The sequence below is a fragment of the Mustela nivalis genome, assembly GCF_964662115.1.
Source record: "Mustela nivalis genome assembly, chromosome: 7".
Lineage (NCBI taxonomy): Eukaryota > Metazoa > Chordata > Mammalia > Carnivora > Mustelidae > Mustela > Mustela nivalis.
Window position 1 is genome coordinate 105,883,181 of NC_139026.1, and position 21,179 is coordinate 105,904,359.

Below are 21,179 nucleotides of genomic sequence, written 5' to 3' on the forward strand. Positions count from 1 at the left end.
ATTTCATATGCTTCTACCATTTATATACCAGACATTTCATTCTTCTTTCCCTCAATGAATCCTCAGGACAACCTTATGGAAAGCCCATTTTATAGATAAAAGAAAGTCAATGATTTATTTGCTAGGTTTACATTCATTGTAGAGTAAGAACGGGACGAGAACCCAACTCTTCAGGTGACATTGTGCTTTTCCCACCATCCTCAGCCTTTCTAAAATAAACTTGGTTCCGGACCAGACTCTTTGACCTGCCTGCTCAGGGCCATGTCCATTGCCCTGTACTCACCTGATACAGGAGGGGTGGCTTTAGCAAGACTTTGTTGCTGATGCGTGGGAAGTTAACCATGTTCTTCTTCCCCTTGGTATCCACAAAAGGGAGTGAAGCAATGCTGGTGTTTGGATTCTATATAAGGAGAGAGTGGATAAGATGCAGAAGCCTCAGGCAAGAAATCTATGTTTCCAGGTAGTCATTTCTCCCAGCTCCCCTCTACAGCAAGAATGAGTCTGAACCAAATCCAGATCTAAATCTATTTTCAAAGCTCTTGTAGAGAAAAGCAGAGTGGTCAAGCAGATGAGCTCTGGGTTTGAATCCCTGCTCCACCACATACAACTGCAGACCCTAAATAGGCCACACATCTCTTTCTCTAAGCTTCAGTTATCTCACCACTACCATGGGGACAAAAATGGGATCTACCTCATAAGGCTTTTGTGAGGTAAATGAGGCAATTCATGTAGAGTATCCCATAAGTGTTAGCCATTATTATCATCATTCCAATATCTTATCATCCTAATATGGGAAAACATTTCCTGCTATATAATGTACATCCCCTTTGCTGCAACATAAGCTCACATTTTCTTTATATTATTGATTTGACCTCACTTGGATCCCTGCCCTCACGCACTGATTGATTACAAGAGGGGTAATCTGTCGGTGAATAGCAACATTTAAAATAGTGTGGAGATGTGGAAAGAACATACGCATCATGTTATGCTGAGTTGATGAAAAATGCCTCTGAAAAGTTATCCTAGCCACCCACCTATCTTCAACCTTTCCTAGAAAAAAGACACTAAACATCACTTCCCACCTTAGGCAAGAATCGAGTCATTCTGAAGTCCTTGATCTTGGAAGGTGGCTTCTGAGCTTGAACCAAAGGCTTACTCTCAACCTAGATCAAGTAGAACAGTATTGGAATAGTATTTAGCATGCTATTATCTCAAGATATTGAGAAATATTTTGCTTCATTACAACAATCAAGACACAGTTGGAGCCAGCTCTCTTGATGCCAAAGCTAGAAAGAGGTAAGAGAGGCCTAGAGAAGTACTGAATGAATATATGGATGAAGTCATCTTTCTGGCAGTACCTATCCTAGAGTGAATTGTCCTATGGTTTTCAAACTTTAAAAAAAAATCCATGGAAGCCTTTCTTCAAATAAAATCTTAACTAGGCACCCTGGACAGGGGAAGAACTAAAAGCTGAGCTCCTCTTTCTGAAGAGAAGAAAATGCCCACAGTCTTGCCCAGGGACTCTCTCTACCCTCAGAGTGTCTCTGAAGTGGCTCTGCCCCTGTGGAACCCACTAGAATACATGAGCCCAGCCTGAACACCTGTTACCTGATCAGAACAGACTTCACACCTAAAAAGGGGTCAGGAGGAAAAACCAAAACAGCAGGGCTGTGTCCCCCAAAGTGTCACAGACACATCATCAAGGTTTGTGACATAATTGCATGTGATACAAGATAACAGCTATCTAATGTTTATAAATTTATTTTAATATCCATTTGAAAAACTATGACTTATTAAACCTACAATTTTACTATGTAAAACAAGACCAAAATTTAAGTTAAAAAATATGAGCATTATGCAGATATGGCAAAAACCATGAAGGTGGCACTAAAATTACTAAAGTTTAGCAAGTACAGGCTACAGTTTGAATCTAGGTTCTTCTCTTTGAAGCAGAACTCATGGGTGCTCCTTCTTTTCCAGCCCCCTCTTAGGGAGCTGAATGAGATTAATCTGAGACACAGCTTGTGCCCGACCCAATCCTGTAAAACCTGGCATACTAGCCACACTGAAATAGGAACTGGGGACAGTTCTTCCACTTAATATCTAAGCCCTATACAGAGCTGTAATAATGGGAACTATGTAGAATAGGCCATCTTGACCTCCTAGAATAGGGACATGATCTGAGAGAGTAGGGGCTGCAGAGAGCATGGTTCAAGGCCTAAGACCAAACTAATTTGATTGGCTAACATATACTAATGCAGGATTTGATTATCTATTGAATGGACAATGATGATATCTGAGCAAATACTGCAATCACAAATCTCACAAAGTCCCCACTTCTCATGAAATAAGTCATGCAGGAATTAAACTTATAACAGTCATCAACAATGACAAGCTGGCATTGAGAACAACTAGGGAGACTGGAGAGACCAATGAAAAGTATATTATTGAAACACAACTAAATACCAAACAAAGGGTATGAATAATGAGTGTCGACAAAGAAGGAAGAGATCCATGCAAATGCATCTGATAGAAGGGATGTGAGGAAGCTTTGTGGAAGGGGCTTGGCTTGCTCTGGGCTTTATCTGGGAGGATGGGTAGAGAGTGTGCTCTTAAGGTGAAACAGTATCTTGGAATGCTCTGACGGTCATGCTGGCTAAGCTGGAGCAGAGGATATACTGGATTGAGGAAGGCAGTGAAGTCTTACCTAAGACATTTGGTCTTTATCTAACGGGCAGTGGTGAATCACTGATAGTTTGCAAGTCTGGGTGTTACATATGCACAGCAGTACTTCAGAAAGACGCGTTAGCAGCAATGTGGCACAAAATAATGATCACAGATATGAACTCTGACATCAGGCCTTAGTTTTAAATCCCAGCTCCACTACTCATTAGTTGTTTGACCTTGGGCAAGTTACTAACCTTTCCTCTTGTAGTACAGAGATAATGACGGTACCAGTCTCATAGGACTGTTATAAGGACTAAGTGAGTTCATGTACATAAAGCTCTTAAACCAGTGCTTTGTGTATACCAAGGGTAAGTACTTGCTAGAAGTCATTCTCTTGTAAAATGAGTCATTCTCTTTCCTTCCTTCTCAGGAGAAGGAAAACATGGACTCAGAATTGATGGAGTATGAGCAAGATGAGCAGTCTAAAATGCTTAAAGGCACTGAGGATATTTAGTATGAGAGAAGATAAAACAAAACAAAATGTCTGAGAGGTTAACAATTCTGATACTTCCATACATATATATTGGAATCAAATGACTAAATAAATGAATTGTGGATGACAGCAGGTTTGCCATGTTAGACTGGAGATTTACAGATATTCAAAGTCATCATCGACATTACCACCATGTGATAATGGATTAGGGTTAAAGGCATCAGTAGGAACTCTTGTTTAACTCAATGTAGTTACAAATGGTTACATATAGAAATATCTATAGATACATGTTTACACAAAGGTTAATGCATGCATGCACTTGTGCACACACAAACATATACACACACACACACACACACAGCTTTGTTAGCTTGAGAGGTCCTAAAAGAAATAACACCCCAAAGGAACGAGCACACCTAACACTCACAACTTGGTTTCTAATACCATTCTCTAGTAAAAGGAACCAAGTCTCCTTGGAAAAATGATTGATTCTAGAACTGGGTCTGGAAATGCACAAGATGAGCCTGGAGAATCTTCTACTGACATAAAGTAAGAAAGGGCCATACGTACCCCAATGCTCATAGCAGCAATGGCCACAATCACCAAGCTGTGGAAGGAGCCAAGATGCCCTTCAGTAGACGAATGGATAAGGAAGATGTGGTCCCTATATACTATGGAGTATTATGCCTCCATAAGAAAGGATGGATACCCAACTTTTATATCAATATGGATGGGACTGAAGGAGATTATGCGGAGTGAAATAAGTCAAGCAGAGAGAGTCAATTATCTTATGGTCTCACTTACTTGTGGAACATACGAAATAACAAGAGGACATTGGGAGAAGGAGAGGAGAAGGGAGTTGGGAGAAATCAGAGTGGGAGATGAACCATGAAAGACTGTGGACTTTGAGAAATAAACTGAGGGTTTTGGAGCAGGAGGGGGTGGGGGGTTTGGGTGAGCCTGATGGTATTAAGGAGGGCACTGTATTGCATGGAGCACTGGGTGTGGTGCATAAACAATGAATCTTGGAACACTGAAAAAATAAAATTAAATTTAAAAAATAAAGTAAAGAAGGGCTACAAAACAAACAGCAACAACACATTGATGAAAGTGTGTCAAAAGGACACAGGCACCAACTGAAAGATTTCCTAATGGCCAAAGCTGGAAAAATTTTAACAAAAAAAAATAAAGTAGTGTTGGATATAACTCAAAGTTTAAAATAAATATCTATGAATCCATACTGATGTAAATAAATTAATAAAGAAATAAATAGGGGAGAAGAAACAAGCTTCCCATGCAGAAGAGTTCCTATTACACAGACATTCCACCCTGGAAGAGGAGAGCATAACTCCCCACCCTTTAAGCTGTGCATAGTGACTTGTTTCCAAAAAGTATGGCATGGAAAGCAGGGAACAAAAGCAACTTTACAGGATAAACTAGACAAAGACTACCTTAGCCAGGTAATCTAATCAACATGAGCGACCACAACCCATGTGGATAACATGGACCATTGATATGATGGATGAAAATGGCCCTTTACCTCAAGTAGGCTTCCTCCCAAAACCTACAACCCCAATGACACCATGAGAAAAACAAATTCCAACAGAAAGGCATCCTACAATATACATGACCAACAGTCCTCAAAACTGTCAAGATCATCAAAAATAACAAAAGTCTGAGAAACTGTCACAGCCTAGATAGGAACCTGGAGCGGACAAAGAACCTTAGGTAACAAGGAAATCTGCCGAAAGTGTGGAGTTTAGTTAAAAATGTATCATTATCTTGGGGCGCCTGGGTGGCTCAGTCATTAAGCGTCTGCCTTCAGCGTAGGTCATGACCCCAGGGTCCTGGGATTGGGCCCTGCTTCAGGCTCCCTGCTTGGTGGGAACCCTGCTTCTCCCTCTCCCACTCCCCCTGCTTGTGTTCTCTCTCTCGTTGTTTGTCTCTCTGTCAAATAAATAAGTAAATAAAGTCTTCTAAAAAAAAAAGTATCATTATCTGAATTTTTTTATTTTTTTAGAAGATTGTTTTAGTTTTTTTTTTTTTTAAGATTTTATTTATTTATTTGAGAGAGAATGAGTGAGAGAGAACATGAAAGAGGAGAAGGTCAGAGGGAGAAACCGACTCCCCAAGGAGCTGGGAGCCCAATGCGGGACTCGATCCTGGAAGTGCAGGATCATGACCTGAGCCAAAGGCAGCTGCTCAACCAACTGAGCCACCCAGGCACCCTCATTATCTGAATTTTTTAAAAAATAAAAATAAATAAGAATTCAGTGTCTGCATGGCTTAGTGTGTTAAACATCTGACTTGTGATGTCAGCTCAGGTCATGATCTCAGAGTTGTGAGATCAAGCCCCATGTTGGGCGCTGATGCTCAACAGGGAGTCTGCTTGAGATTCTCTCTCTCTCTCTCTCTCTCTCTCTCTCTCTCTCTCTCCCCCTCTGCCCTGTGTCCCTCTCTGTACTTCCGTGCATGCTCCCTTTCTCTAAAATAAGTAATAAATCTAAAAAAGTGTATCACTATCAGTTCATTATTACAACTGAAGTACAACACAAATACAAGATTTTAATAATAAGGGAAACTGGGTGTGGGGTACAGAGTGATATATGGGGACTCGGCACTATCTGCTCAATTTTTCTACAAATATAAAACTGTTCTTAAAAAAGTGTATTAATGGGATGCCTGGGTAGCTCAGTGGGTTAAAGGCTCTCCCTTTGGCTCAGGTCATGATCCCAGGGTCCTGGGATCAAGCCCTGCATCGGGCTTTCTGCTCAGCGGGAAGCCTACTCCCTCCTCTCTTTCTGCCTGCCTCTCTGCCTACTATCTCTCTGTCAAATAAATAAAATCTTAAAAAGAAGAGAAGGGTATTAATAAAACAAACAAAACTCCTGAGGGGAGGGGTAGTATCAGAATTGCTATAGTTTATGATTCACTATAAGCTTGTTCTACATGATCTGCAAGACAGAATGAGGCCAAAGTGTGGAATTTATAGAGAGGTAGTTTCTAGCTCAATATAAAGGATTTTCTAGAGCTTAGAGCTGTCCAAAAATGGAGTGGGAGTCCTTAGGAGCTAGTGAGCTCTCTATCACTGGAAAGGCCAAGTCCACCAATAAGCCACTGTGAGAAATGTGCATGGGCTCAGAGGGTTGGACAAGATGCAACCTCCAAAGTCCCATTTGTCTGGAAGACTCATTTAAGTGGTCCTTGGGAATGTCTTGAGTGGATCCTTAATCTTCTCATGGAACCAATACTGAGAACCATTGTATAGAAGAGTGCCTCCTGAACTTTGTTACAACATGACAGACTATAAAAAATTACCTTTGTGTGACAACACAGGGTAAAAAGAGAAGGCAACTCACAGGATGCTGCCCGAGGCTTGTCTGCCCCAAGGGTTGCTGGCTTTTATATCCGTGCACACCTCTACCAGTGGGTCACACAACTTTACCAACTTGTTGCTTGTTTGTCTCCAGCCTTCCTCAATAGGGACCGGATGTCCCACAACAACATTTCATTCTATCACAACATCCCCAGGACGCAGTAAGAAGAGAGTATGATCTCCCACATGCACAGTGGCAAAAAAGACTTCTTCTTTTAAGACCAGGAGCTTCGTAACACTGTACTATGGTCCCTCACTGACCTTTGAGCCACTGCAGTGGGAATCTCTAATAGTCATGAGCTCTCTATCCAAATGTAGAGTCCTCAGTATAAAAAAGATTTTATGCACAGGGGTACCTAGCATAGGCAGTGATTCCTATGCTGTCTAAGACCTGGACACTGTTCTGAGGCTGGAGAAAACCTCTGGAGGAGCCAGGAGATAAAAAGGCAGGGCATCTGAGAATGCCACCGAGGTCCTTTCATGGCTCTTTTCTGTGTGCATCACTGTTCCTGGAGGTCTCAACAGCCAGAATTGAACTGTGAGGCTCCTTTATTTTCCAAGCTTCTTATATGAACATGTACTGCTTTTATAACACAGAAAATATCATTGTTTTAAAAAGCAATATTAAAACACAGAAGTCTACATGGTTCATATCAACACTAGTGGGGAAAGAGAGTGACACTGGCAGGGCGCACTCTTTCCCTGAGAGCCTGAAGCATAGAAAGTTAGATCTGAGGAGACACTGTCAAGGAACCTGGACTCAGAGCCTCAGAGCATGGTCACTGCACTGTGCAGATCACACGAAGGGAGGTAGACCCCTCTGCTCACAAGTGGGCTCAGATTGCTAGGATTCTCCACCTCAAGGCCCACATTTGAATCTTGGGATTCCCCTAGGGTCTCCAGCTAAGCTTGCCATCACTGGTAATAGACCGCAGAGGGTCCAGGCCCTGCACCAACATGCATGGTGACTAGGGAGGTTGATCAGAAGCCTGGTGTCTCAACTTCTGACCCTGGGCCCCTCCTCCACCTCTCTTGTGCTTTTGTCTTCTGAACTGGAATCCCTTGGGCTCTCACTCTTCTTTTGTTTTCTCAGCAAAAGAAAAGGCTAATTCCATCTCACTACTTTGCAAAAGTCAGCTCAAATAAAAGCTGAGTTTGGCTTAAAACCTGATTCAGAGGAAGGTGGGAAACCTGAAACCCAGCTTCTGCACCCCCCAACCCTTGTCCCCAACAATCGGGCAGAATAACTAAAAGATGCCAAACTATTCTGGTTGCTGATTCCTGTAACTTGGACTCAAGGATTCTCCCAGGAACATCTGCTTCCTGCCTCCCCAAGCTGGGGTGATACCTGGAACCACAGAGTTTGGATGGACCTTAGTGACGCATTCATTTTTAACAAATTTACTGAGCACCTCCATGTGGCAGGCAGTATGCTAAAGCACAGAGTCCGGGGTTTCAAATTTCCTGAAAAGCTCTTAAAATACATCATCTCCAACCTACCTAGTGGTGGAACCCAGAAACCCATATTTTTAAAAAAGCACTCCAAGTGAGTAATTTGCAGCCAGAATGGAAACCACACTCTAATGACATCCCCTCCTTTGGAATTAATACCTTCCCACTTACTTCCTAATTTTTTGTGAATTCTTATCTGCCCTCAACAAGAGTCTATGGCAGGAAACAGGAGGCCTCTCAAGATTATTCCCTCTGGCGGGTTCATTGAGGGGTCCCCAGAGTGCCTAGCCAGGTGTCAACATCCATGGCATCTATAGTCATAGGAGCCTGGACTGACCTGGGACCACCTGCAGGGATGGGGCATACCATCTTCCTTGCTGGGATAATGGGATTAGTTATAGGCTGTTTCTAATGAAGGCTGCCTCTGTGTATGTTGTCACAGGGAGGTGCCTTTGTTATAAATCTAAATTATTCAACACAAGCTGGCTGCAGTTAGCACAACCTCCCACTTACAGGACTGAATGAGAATGTTTTCACAAACTTGCTAATTGTCATCTATGGTTTCCTACCATGGATAGCATAATTATGTTCCTCCATAAATATTCCTCCAAGACTCTGCCCACCATATCCCTAGTTTAGACGGCTGTTGCAGTGGTCCCCTTTAATAAAAAAATAGGAGTCTTATCTCAGAATTCTGAGCCTTACATATTTGCCAAAGAAGGAAGGGAAAGAAAAGGGACAGACTGAAGAAGAGGAAACCCTAGTCCTTGTCCTCAAAGACTCTGTTCCTGGTTGGTAGTCCACACTCTCCCCATGTATCTCCATATTCCCTCTTCTAGTGGCTTCAGCTCTCACCAGGGGAGCTAGTGCTGTCCTGCTCCTCAGCACTTCCTTTTGGAAGGAATGCCTCCTAATCAGCAAAAGCACATAAGAGAATTCCCCTGCCAATACCCTCTTCTCAAAGGTAACTGCATTTTTTCAAAGAGAAAGAAAAGAAAGTGTTTTGGTGCAAATAAATGAATCTCTACTCACAGAAGGCTTCCCGGTGCTGCGGAGCTAGGTGAAAGAGATCGTTCATTTTAGGAAAAAAGGTCTTCACAAATCCTATCAGACAGGAGCACATTCTCATCATCAACCACACAGACATGTAACTTCTATGTCCGAATGGAGGACAGAATTGCACCAATCCCGTGTCTTGCATCAGTGTCCTCTCCCTGGTGCCACTGTGTCTTCACCTTCCCTACTTTGCATTCTCCTCATGCCAAGCCCCCATCCCCAACATGCACAGTTTAACCATGAATCACAAGGGAGTACATTTCCTGCCCCCTCACTGATAGGGTTCCTTGTAGGATTAGTTAGAACAGAATCTCGAGATACGCTGTCTTGTCTTATTACCTTGGACTGAGCCCCAGATGTCCTCATCTGCAAAGTTCAGGGGAGAAAACAAACGGATTCTCAGCAGGCATCAAGGCCAACCTGGTCTCCTGCCCCTGGGCCACCCAAATGTTTCAGAAAGGCAGACACCTCTATCAAAACACCTGCCTCGATCATACCTCACCGGCTATTTTTCTATTTTCTTAGCTGGCTCCTCCTCGTCTCCTCCTCCTTCCTGTTAATTAAAAAAGAAAAAAAAAATTCCAAGCGCATGATCAAGGTTGGGTGGGCAGATGAAACTCAAGTTCTGTGATTTCAAATCACAGCTTCCTCCTTGTAAGCTCCATAATCCCTTCCCAGAAGCCAGAGCAACTGTGAGTTCAAAACAAATGCCTTAACGCAGAGAGAGGGTGTGACAAGAAGAGAGAAAATAAATCTTTGGGGACTCGCTACAGAACACAACAAGTTTGACAATTAGGATCATCCGAGCACTGCAGAGAGCTGGGGGAGACAGTTGCTAGGCTCCTCACATCCCCAGGTAAGGCGTTAAGCTACTGTCGCTGCACAGAGCCTAAGCAAGCTGCAGCATCTCTCCATGGCCACTTGTAAATAAGATTCTGCCATGAAAGCCCCTTTGCTGTGTGAAGAAGCCCAGGATGTCTGGACAGAAAAGAGTAGCCTCCTGCTTATACCCACAGCCAAGCCTGGACTCAAGAGACCCATTAACAGAGTGAACATGGCCAGCCACTTGGGAAGACTGAGGCTTTCATCTCACTGACGCAGTGTCCTCTCTGGAGCCCTGCCCACCAGGCTATGTCCCTGGTGAAGGTGGAGGAAGGACAGCCTGGATGTCTTTAGGGCTTGGGGGGGGCAAGAGCAGGAGCCCGAAAGCCCAAGTGCTTGGAGACATTTTCTATTGTCCCCAGTGCATGGCCTTGGGGATGACGTTTCCCCTTCCGGACTTCTGTTGATTGGAGCTTGGACATTTATGGTGCTGGAAGCCACCTTAAGGAATCTGTAATCAAATGCCCTCATTTTACAGATGGAGAAAGGGAAGTTAAGAAGATTATCCATGTCATTGAGTTATTAACATACTACAAAACTCACCCAATTATCAAAAGCTATCATTAAGGTATTTCACATTCCTTTTCGCATACCACGTCTTTGAAACGTGGTGTGTCTTTTTCATGTGCAGCACAGCTCCAGTTGGACGAGCCCCAGCTCAAGGGCTCCATAGTCTCACGTGGCCAGTGGCTGCAATACTGGACCTTATGGTTCCAGAGGGCGAGGCTAACAGTAAACAAGTTAGACAAACAACTACATAATATAATTAGAAAGAATGGTGAGCGGAGGCATGTCCAAGGAGGCGGTACTCAGCAGTTAAATGGTTGGATGGGTAGGAGAGAAATGAAAGAGAAAATCCCTGTTTTTCTAGTGCTGAAAACAGAAAGCGTGCCTTTAGAGGGCTTAGGATGTACTTTCTAGCACTTGTTCATTAATTGACAGAAAAACTGTAAAGTCACACTCTAAATTAACAGAGTCTTCAGTCCCAGAAGCTGGCCACGAGACAACACATTTCCTTCGGACAGAGTGACAGAAAAGCCAAATGCTGTGCAATGGACTCACTCACTGAGATAATGAGGACCGGAAGAGAGGACGGTCCCTCTGCCGGCAGTTCGGATAAACTCTACCGTGAGGCCATTTTCCTCAAGTGCACAGAGAACCTATGTCACTGGAAGCCACTGGGAGACTCTGTGATCCTTGCCGGCTAATTGAAAGGATGTGGACTCTCCACAGGCATCCAAGACAAAGCACTCCCTGTGGAGATCTCTCTGTTGCAAATAACTCTTTGATATTTTACTGTGTTTTAGCCAAATGAATGGGGGCATCTTTTAAAGAAGGATATACTACTATCTAGAGGATCACACTGTTGTCTTACATCAGTTATTAAAAACAACATTTTTAAAACTTCCTTAGCTGAAACACTACCAAGATCTATATTTAAAATACTTAAGTATTTATTATTATAAATATTATAGTTATAACTTTAATGTTACAACATTAAATGCCATGAAGTAAATATAAATTACTATCAATTTACGTAAAATATTTTTTCAACACTTGCTTGGGATAGTTAATATGCTGAGACCCATAGTACTCTCATCGTCCAAGTTTCTTAAGGTGAAGAGATTATAATTCATTCTTTTCATTCTCCAATTAATATTGTAACTATCCACTGAAACCCAAGATTTCATGTGCTGAGAATGGTTATTGATTTGTTTGTCTTTCCTTACTTAGACTTATTCAGCTCAACTAGAGGAGAAGTCCATTGGGAAAAATGAACATATGGTGAAAAGACATTTATTTAGGGCCCATAAGAATAATTACCAATGTAAAGACAATAGCAGTAAGTTTAGATAATATTTTTTATTTTTATTTTTTATTTTGGGAAAGAGAGAGAGAACATGTGCACGTCCGCATGAGCCAGGGAAGGGGCAGAGGCGGGGGGAAGAGGGAGAATCTCAAACAGACTCCTCGAAGGGCTTTGAGATCATGACCTGAGCTGAAACCAAGAGTCGGACACTTAACCAAATGAGCCACCAGGGGCCCCTAGAAAGTATTTTTAAATGGTATTGGTAATTGTTGGCAGTTAACAAAATATAACATCAATGAATTGGTCTTCAGTGTGATTTTTTTTTAATTCCTATCATAGCAACTATAGCAGAATATGCTTTCCTTAAAATTAATATAAATATATTATTGAATTTTATACAACAACATTTAACAGAGTTAAATGACTTTACTCAACAAAGAGGCATGGAAAAGAGTAGTTAAGACTATGGGTTTGCATTCTATCTGCCACGCAATGTTGTATGGCAATGGCTGGTTAAATCCACTTGAATTTCAGCTTTCCCATCTGTAAAATGAGGATAATAATTGAACTTGCCTCTAAAGTTCATGTGAGAGACACCCAAATACTCAATAAATATGAGCTCAAGAAGGTAAGAAAATAGATACAATTTGCAAAACCTGTGATGATTTTTCTAAGTCGTAACCAAGACCATCTGTTTGCACAATATTTTTAAATTTGGACAGAACGTTGTCTTTATTATATTATCCTGTTTTGATGTAGACTTATTCTTTTAAATATTTTATATTGTTTTGTCAAAAGAAATGTTTTAGGAATTAGTAAATTTTTGTGACTGTGAATCACAAAATAATGGTTTCTGTTGTATGTGGTAATGCCAAGGGTAGGGTTGGGGGGCAGTGGGTTTTGCATTAGGATTCATTTTTATGAGTTATAACCCAGAGGGAGGGAATGTTAAGGCTAAATCAGGAACACTGCTTGAAAGAGGTGATGCAAGAGTCATAATTTTAAGGAAGTGGTGTGTGATCTACAGGGGGGAGAATTTTTATCGGATCTCAGATAGGCTATTGAACTCTGGCTCTTCCATTCAGTGACACAAGCAGGATTCAAAGTCAAACCTGAATGCCATGGGCTCAAGTTTGCCACAGAATTTTCAGAGCAAAGATCCAATATGATCTTTTGAGTCAGTGTGAAATTCAAACTGAGGGCATTAGATGAAAAAGTACATCTGATTAAGAGGTAATCTTGTGACCACATCACAAAATTACCTTTATGCTGTGGTGTTTCACTAGTTTTTGAGGCTGGGTAAAAATAAAGACACTATGTCTGTGTTAGGGAAAAACAAAACAAAACACACAGACCTTTTCTGGAAATGTTTGGGACAATTCTGAGACACCTCCTGTGTGGTTCCAGAAGTACAGAGCCCGATACAAAAGACTGTAGTACAGACACCAATCCAAGGTGTCCTCAAACACAAGCCACCTGCTCAATGAAGGCCTTGCAGTTCTGGAGTTCACGAAACTCCACTCTGGCCCGGCAGCCAATCTCCCTCCAAGCCCACCCAGACCTGTCTCTGCCAACCAGCCTGGTCCCTCCACACCAGAACTTCCCCTCATCCTGTCATCAAAGGTACTAGGAGGAAAACAGTCAGTCCTGGTCTCAGGTCCCCAAGTCTTCATGATGATACCTCCCCTGCCCAATGACAGTCAAGGATCTTTACCTTCCCAGGGTTGAGATTCTGTTTCTTTCTTGCTTTCAAAATTGGGAAGGATGTCAAACTGCTATTCCTTGGTTTTTTAGCATCCATGGTAGTCCTGTGGGAAGAATAGTAAAAAGTACATTGGCAGTAGGAGCAAATATAATATAGCCCCTGCACCCAAGGATAGGAAGAACGCAAGGCAGGCCTCAAGATAAAAAGTGGCAGGCTTAAGGTGTCTAGGTGGCTCAGTCTGTTAAGGGTCTGCCTTTGGCTCCGGTCATGATCCCAGAGTCCTGGGACTGAGTCCAGCATCTGGCTCCCTGCTCAGTGGAAAATCTGCTTCTCTTTCTTACTCTGCTTGCTGCTCCCCCTGCTTGTCCTCGCTCTCTCTCTCTCAAAAATAAATAAAAATACTTAAAAAAAATACAGTGGCAGGCCTAAAAGCAATGGCAGATTATCTGTTAACTCCCTTTTTCTGTCCTGGTGGCTGATGATGTCAGGAGAGAGGGCATCTTGACATCAGTCCTTGGGTGCTCAGGGTAAAGGGAGACAGCAGTCAAAGGAGGAAGATGAGCTAATGAGGTGGCCAGCAGTTTAGGACACCAAACAAAAAGACCCATTTCCTCCAGCTCACTGCAAAGTAAACCATTCTCTTTCCACAACCGCCTCTTGCTCTGAAAGATAAATATATTAGTGGTTACTTGGTAGGTTACTGCTTACAGAAAAAGAAAAAGGGACAATGGGTAGAAGTGCTTTGCCTCAATCTCATTTAGCCATTTTTTTTTTGCACCTTCTTTGTTCAAAGCAGATCTGTATGAATAATGAACTCACTGCAAGATGAAAAACTAATTCACATTAAGTATACGGAATCTGGTTAAAGTGGGAATTCATGTAAATGGAAGAGTCTAGGAGGCTCTAAATCCACTGTTACATGCCTGTTCCATTAACAGACAGCAGCTGGGGTTCTGCTTTGTGTCCCTTTGACGCTCCTTTCAGCCTCTAACTCTAGCAAGAGCCAAGGGAGCCAAGGACATATGAACAAGAACAGAACAGGGATCGGTGCAAACGTTATCCTGGCTCCCACAAACCACTCCATTGGTAGGTTCTTGCAGATCCTATAATAAATGGTGACAGCATCACAATTCTGAAGTTATTCAAAGGACTCAAGACAAGTCCCACCCACTATTATCGCCTCATAATGTTGAAAACCCAGAAATTACTTGTCTATATATAAATAAGAAGTTAAAAAATATTGTACACATGTACTATAGGATATGATGCAATCACTTTAAAAAATGAAGTAAGTCTCTATGTATACCTTGTAATGTATTCAATAAAAACAGAAAAATATGTATGATTCCACATTTGTTTACGAAAAAAACAAGATGGAGGCACCTGGGTGGCTTAGTCCATTGAGCCTCTTGCCTTCAGCTCAGGTCATGATCTCAGGGTCCTAGGACTGGGCCCTGAGGCAGGGACTAAGCGGAGAGTCTCCTTGTCCCTCTCCCTCCACCCCTTCCCCTGATCAGGCTCTCTCTCTCTCTCTCTTCTCTCAAACAAATACAATCTTTAAAAAAGAGAAAAAAAAAAAGATGTTTGCATGTCTTAATCAGGTATACTGAAGAATAAGGAAAAACATAAACTAAAAATAATTACCTTTGAGGGGTGGATCTGGGAGAGGTGAGTGGAAACATGAATTTTAACACACACACAATATGAAAAAATCCTAGGCAAAAGTAAACAAAAAGTACTAGTTGCTTCTCTTCAAATGATTATAATGTCACTTCTCTCTTCCCTTCCTTTCTTTCTATAAACATCTGCTGAGATAATTCCTCTGACAAACCAGACATAGCCTCTGGTTTGTCCTTATCTTGGAGGGAGACACATGGAGACAGGCCAGTACAATGCCTATAATCAGGGCAGTAACCGAGGCCAGTGCAAAGAGCTAACGGAGGGCACTGCAGGGGGCGGGTGACTGAATCTGTTAGAAGAGCTGAGGAAGGCTTCACACCTGAGCACAGCAGAACTGTCCTTGAAGAACAAACAAGACAGGCATGGAGTCCAGAGCTGATGGACGAGACTGCAAGCACAACAGTATGAGAGAGCTCTGTCTTCTTCAGAAAGTGCGAGCACACGGACATTGCCGGTGGAGGGCCAGAGATGTGGTTAGACTCTAAAGAAAGAGTCGCATGGGCCATTCTAAGTCTGACAAAATCAGATTTGTACTTAGGGTCATCTCTCTGGCCATACCATGGAGCCAGGTTCGGAGAAGCTCAAGTAGGAAGCTGTCTTGAACATCTAGGCAAGAGATGATGAGGACCTTCAGTCAAAGCCATGAGGCTGAGGAAACAGTGGATGTGGGAACTTGGGAATAATTGGGTAGAAAGAACTGGTAGAATTTGGGCCATCGGTTCGATGTGAGGGTTGCCAAATTCAAACATGGGATGAGAATGAATACAATTTTTCCTGCCAAGGCCTCCTCCATCTACTTCACAGGGATGTGGGAGATAGTGCAAGTCCCCCTGTATCTTTGCCAGCAAATGGAGCTCTTTCTCTCTTCAGCTTCTGGTAGCACTCCAGATGAAGAGAACATGTAGGTGAAGAGAACATGAAGACCTGAAGAATACGTTGAGGGATCTTGGAGTCTAGTCTCCCTTCTGCCCTCAGATTCTGAGCAAGTCCTATGCCTTGTCTATACTCAGTCTCCTCATTTACAAGATGACAGGACTGGATTAGATGACCTCTGATGTCCCTTCCAGTTCTACACTGTATTAAATACTGACAGATTGGAAAAGGTCTATTGTGACTTATGCCACCAGTTCCCTCCTTTGGAGAATTCTCTGGTCACCAAAGACTATCTTATGCCATTTTCCCTAATAATGTTTTAAATCTGACTTCAATTTAATCTATGACACAGAAGCTATATTCAAAGCTTCCCAAATGCCACCTTTTATCCTCAAAATAAATGGTGAACCAGGAGAATATTTATATCTTGTTTATAACTGTTGCATGAAGGGTTAACGATAACACATCTCAGAGCTAAAGTGAATACTGCTTTGAGAACTGAAACTAAAATTTAAAAACTTCCTCCTATTATGTCACACCAAGATCAGTTTCCCTTCCTCTCCAGCCCAGACCCATCTCCTTCCTCCAGATTTCAGCACTTTTGTGTGTGGAGATCATTTTGTCACTTGGTCAACAACTTGAGTGTTAATTGTTTTAGGGGTATATGTTTCATCTCTTCTTGATTGTGAATCTCTTGGAGGCAAGAATGATGAGCTCGGATTTTATTTTGTTTCTTATAGTCCTCCTTGGGACAAGGACCATGGCTTGTCTACTGATAGCTCTTGGTACAAATGTGTTGAAGAAAGAGAAATCTAAGATAGTTTAGGTTAATTCATCAAAAAACTTGAGACCACCATCTGAATGCCAGAGACCATGCTAAGCATGGGGAACTGAGAGATAAGACAGAATTCTTGCTTTCAAGGAATTCAAGGTCTCATGGGCATGACAGACCCATCAACCCTGGGGCCAGCATTCTGCATACATAGTATTTTTACATAATGTGTTATCTATGTACACCAATCTTCAAGGCCCAGAAAGGAAATATATCTTTTGAGATTCACCTGTTACTATTTCAGTATTTTTACTGCAGCTGCCAAGCAGATTGATCTTTACACCCTGGGGAGCTATGTTTGGGGCAGAAATTGTGGCTGTGTGGGACTGGCAGGGACTCCCTTTGCATTTCTGTGAATAGGAGATAACGTACTTAACGTATGTAAGTTACTCTCACTGCCGCAAGGAAACTCCTTGGCCCTTCTGCCGTTATCCTTAAAACCCTTCATGGTCCATGGATGGTTGGAGCCGGAAGAGTTGTTAGGGGCCATTCATCCATTTTCCGACCCTGGCAGAAATCCTCTTTAGAGCACACCCAGCAACCACTGGGTCTTTGCTTGAATATTCCAGTGACAGAGCTCACTGTTTATCTAGGCAACCCATTTCCCATCGGGATGTTTATACATACGGCTGGTGCTCAGCAAACGTTGGTGGGAAGAAATGATATTGAGCAACATGTCCTCCAGGGATACTTGCTATCCTCTACGGAACAACAAAGAACACATCTACCCACCCTTCTACCCCAAGAGCTCTTGAATATTCAGAACAGTGCCTTTTTGCCTCCGCACCCACCCATCACCAGGCATTCTGTCATTTTATTTCAAGTATATCTTGGTAGGACAGAGTATTCAGGCATGACAGAACTTGTACTGTGGGGCGTCTGGGTGGCTCAGGGGGTTAAAGCGTCTTCTTTCAGCTCAGATCATGATCCCACGGTCCTGGGATTGAGCCCCACATTGGGGCTTTCTGCTCAGCAGGGAGCCTGGTTCCCCCTACCCCCTCCTCTCTCTGCCTGCCTCTCTGCCTACTTGTGATCTCTGTCAAATAAATAAATAAAATCTTTGGGGGGGGGAGAACTTTTATTGTTATTGTCCCTCTCTACTTCCTAGTTTTTTTATGACCTTGTTTTAAGTGGCTACAGTTTTCTAGAGTCTAGATTATGTACAGGCAGTGAGATCTCCACATCACTCACCTGGTCGCTCTGTTTCTATTAATGAAGACTAGACTGGTGTTTGCCCTTTTTAGCTGTAACAGAACAGTCACGTTGGATTTGGGTTCAGCTAGAACCATGGACCCCCAGCACTGGGTCCTCCACAAGTTTGCAAAGCATGTTTTCTAGCCAAGTTGCTGGCGACAGTATGGAGCTGCAGAAGGCAGAAGTCAAAGAGTGGCTGTCACACCACTTGAGACTCCTTTCAGGTGTATCATTACCCTCTTGATAAGGACTAAAACCAAGGAGGGAAGGAATACACCTAAGTCCCAGAGTCAATAAGGCAAAGTCCAGGTTTGAAGAATTCCTTAGAACTCCTAGATTTTATGTACTTAACACATGTAGACGATTAAATCCTGGATTTTACATACTGAACACATGTAGATGGCAGCAAGGGACACGTTTTTCCTTTCATAGTTTGAACTCTCGGTTGTCTCCACTGAAGCCTGAACAGTGAAGCTTGAATTAAGATAGAGGTCAGAGGGGTCACAAGTTACCTAAGCCTTGAATTGGCTGATGGACATTTCAAATATAGCAAGCACCACGAATCAACTACAGATTTTTTTAAAAATCCAAATTTTGCATGGTTCATCCCCCTTTTAAGGAAAATATTTCCTAGGATGAGCATTACCTTAAAGTGGCAAGGACCACCCAGAGGGAAAGTGACGCCCTGTACGGACCTATGATCCACACATAGCTTAAAGCTGTCCTGCACTTGGCTCTGGTTGAGCATGGAGGCTGCAAGCCTATGGGCTGAGCCAGGATAGTCTGGTACCAGCCACATCCTAGGACAACCAGCAGGTGTGGGGTTGTAGGCTCACCTTTGACCTCCCAAAGGACCAGTCACGCCCTGGAGATAAAGGGGGAGGCAAGTTTTGTGTCCCTTGTTGTCGGGGTCAGGGCTGAAAGCAATTTCAGATCTTTATGAGTTCCCTAAAATCCCATTGCTCCCCACCCCGCACTCAGCTGAAGTCGTGAGGATGCAGCGGTTCAGAGCACTTTTCCTCCCGTCCGCGCCCACACCCCGCCCCTCTCTCTCCTCCAACCACACCCCCCCTACTATTTTGCATTATCTGTACCTCCCTTCTCCCCTCTTCCCCCTCCTTCTTCCCGCGTTGCCCCAGAGGCTTCTGGCTCACCGCGGTACCTTCTGCCCCGCTAGCGCCCCGCACTGCCTTACTTGGTTCGGGCGCCGGCAGGAGGTGGGAAGAGCTGCATTGGGCTGGCGCAGACTGCCCGGAGGCCGCTTCGGGGCGCTCGCTGGGGCTCCCTGCCCGCGCCGGTGGGGGACCACGCCCTCCTCCCGTCGCCATAGAAACTCTGGCAGCCCTTTTTGTGACTTCGGCCGAGAGAGGGCTTGGACTTTAGTCCCGTCCCAAACCACCGTTCACAGCGGCATAAAGAGCACCTCTCTTCCCGCCCTACTCCCGTTCTCTCGCCCCAGGTAGAGCTGAAGGACATCCCAAGGATAGGCAGATTGGAGTTCCCCGAACTGCCCAGGCTCATGAAATTATCCCTACTTTTCTCCCTCTTCCAAAACGTTTGTGGTTCCTGGTAGCTCATAGCAAAAGTTCCGGATATAAAATAGTGATCAGATGAGCACTGTTTGAGCATTGACTCTGAATCGGGTTTTAAATGCATGAAAACAAAAGTTCTAGCCGGGTGACAGTAGCGTGACCTGGAGGAATAGCGTCTGGTGTTTGGAGGAAACGGACATTCAGAGAAAGCTTTTAGAAAGATCGGAGTTGAATTTGCGTCTTCGAGGCCAAATAGGAATTAGCCATGTAAAGCAGGCAAATAAGAGTCAGTGTAAATGCCGGGAGCTAGGGGACCACGTGGTATCGCGGATGCTGGCCGTGTTTGGTGTGGCAGGAGTCAAAAGTGCCTATGGGCAGCGTGCGCGCAGGTTGAAGAAGCAGACAGGGGATAGCCAGATTTGAAATAGCTCGTGAACTAAACAGGCTAGGGTGTATGTACCGGATTTTAAGGTGAGGGGTGTTCATGCTCAGATTTCAGAAAACTTTCTGGCAATATGGTAATGGAGGGTAGGCCAGAGTAGGTTAAATATCAAGGCAAAGATGCCCGCTAGTAGTGAGTAATAGTTTCAGAGTAAGGGACAGCAGGTGGAAGAACAGTTCTGAGCAATCTACAAAATGGGAAAGAGATCAGGGACTGGATGTGAAGGGCGGAAGTGCCCCCTGCCCTCCAGTCGATGGCAGTGCCCTTTACTTACAGAAAATCTAGTGGGGGAAACACGGAGGGTAGGAAGGATGTTACTGATTTACTGATGACTTACTGCATCAGATTATCAACGGACCAGGCTCTTTTGTAGAGCAAGATCAGGGCTAAAAATAAATCCCGACTTGGCAGTGATTGTCATATATGTGACCACTGGAGTTTGAAGTCACCTAAGCTTAAAGGGTGGCGGGTGGGACGGGCAGGGGAAAAGAATGGAATGGAATCACACAGAATAGGGCTCAATGGTGGAAAGAGTAGATGTCGGTGACACAAGTTTATAAGGCTGCAAAATAATTAAGAGCAGGTGAGAAAACTACAAGAGAATAGTGTCAGGTGAGCCCAGGAAAGAAAATGTATTAATAGGGAGGGTCTATAAAATTAGGTGAGAAAAATGTACACTGGATTTGACAACAGAAAGGTCATTAGTGCTTTCTGAAAGGCCAGTTTTAATATTATTTAAGGTAATTTTCAGTGCAGGCTATTACTTCTTTAAAAAGATTTTGCTTTTTTAAAAAGACTTTATTTTAGAGAGAAAGCAAGTACAAGTCAGGGAGGGGCAGAAGGAAAGGGAGAAAATCTTTAGTGGACTCTCCGTTGAGTGCAAGCCCAATGCAAGCTCATGACCTGAGCCAAAAACAAGAGTTGGAGGGATGCCTGGGTGGCTCAGTGGGTTAACCCGCTGCCTTCAGCCCAGGTCATGATTCCAGTGTCCTGGGATCGAGTCCCGAATTGGGCTTCTTGCTCCACGGGGAGTCTGCTTCTTCCTCTGCCTGCCACTCTGCCTGCCTGTGCTAACAAACAAATAAAATAAAATAAAATAAAATAAAATAAAAACAAGAGTTGGATGCTTAACCGACTGAGCCACACAGGTGCCCCCAAACTTACTTGGAATAACACAGAGGAAAC

General features: G+C 43.4%; 1 protein-coding gene across 9 annotated transcripts in view; it reads right to left on the reverse strand.

Moving 5' to 3' along the window:
* DYRK4 (dual specificity tyrosine phosphorylation regulated kinase 4) overlaps window positions 1-19,310 on the reverse strand; it is a 48,645-nt gene extending 29,335 nt beyond the window's left edge. For 3 of the 9 annotated variants that reach the window (XR_014314485.1, XM_082742192.1, XM_082742186.1), the window contains exons 1-4: window positions 19,216-19,310; window positions 13,451-13,544; window positions 1,083-1,163; window positions 284-400 (exon numbers count right to left, since the gene is read on the reverse strand). Coding sequence is in view for 8 of the 9 variants with exons in the window: in XM_082742192.1 (XP_082598318.1) it covers window positions 284-400; window positions 1,083-1,163; window positions 13,451-13,544; window positions 19,216-19,253 (330 nt within the window). In the remaining variant the exon portion in view is untranslated. Of the gene's footprint in view, window positions 1-283; window positions 401-1,082; window positions 1,164-9,383; window positions 9,411-9,541; window positions 9,745-13,450; window positions 13,545-17,198; window positions 17,222-18,856; window positions 18,924-19,174 lie in introns of those variants that run through there. The other 6 variants (XM_082742189.1, XM_082742187.1, XM_082742188.1 and 3 more) reach the window with 6 other exon arrangements.
* Between the last annotated feature and the right edge of the window lie 1,869 nt (window positions 19,311-21,179).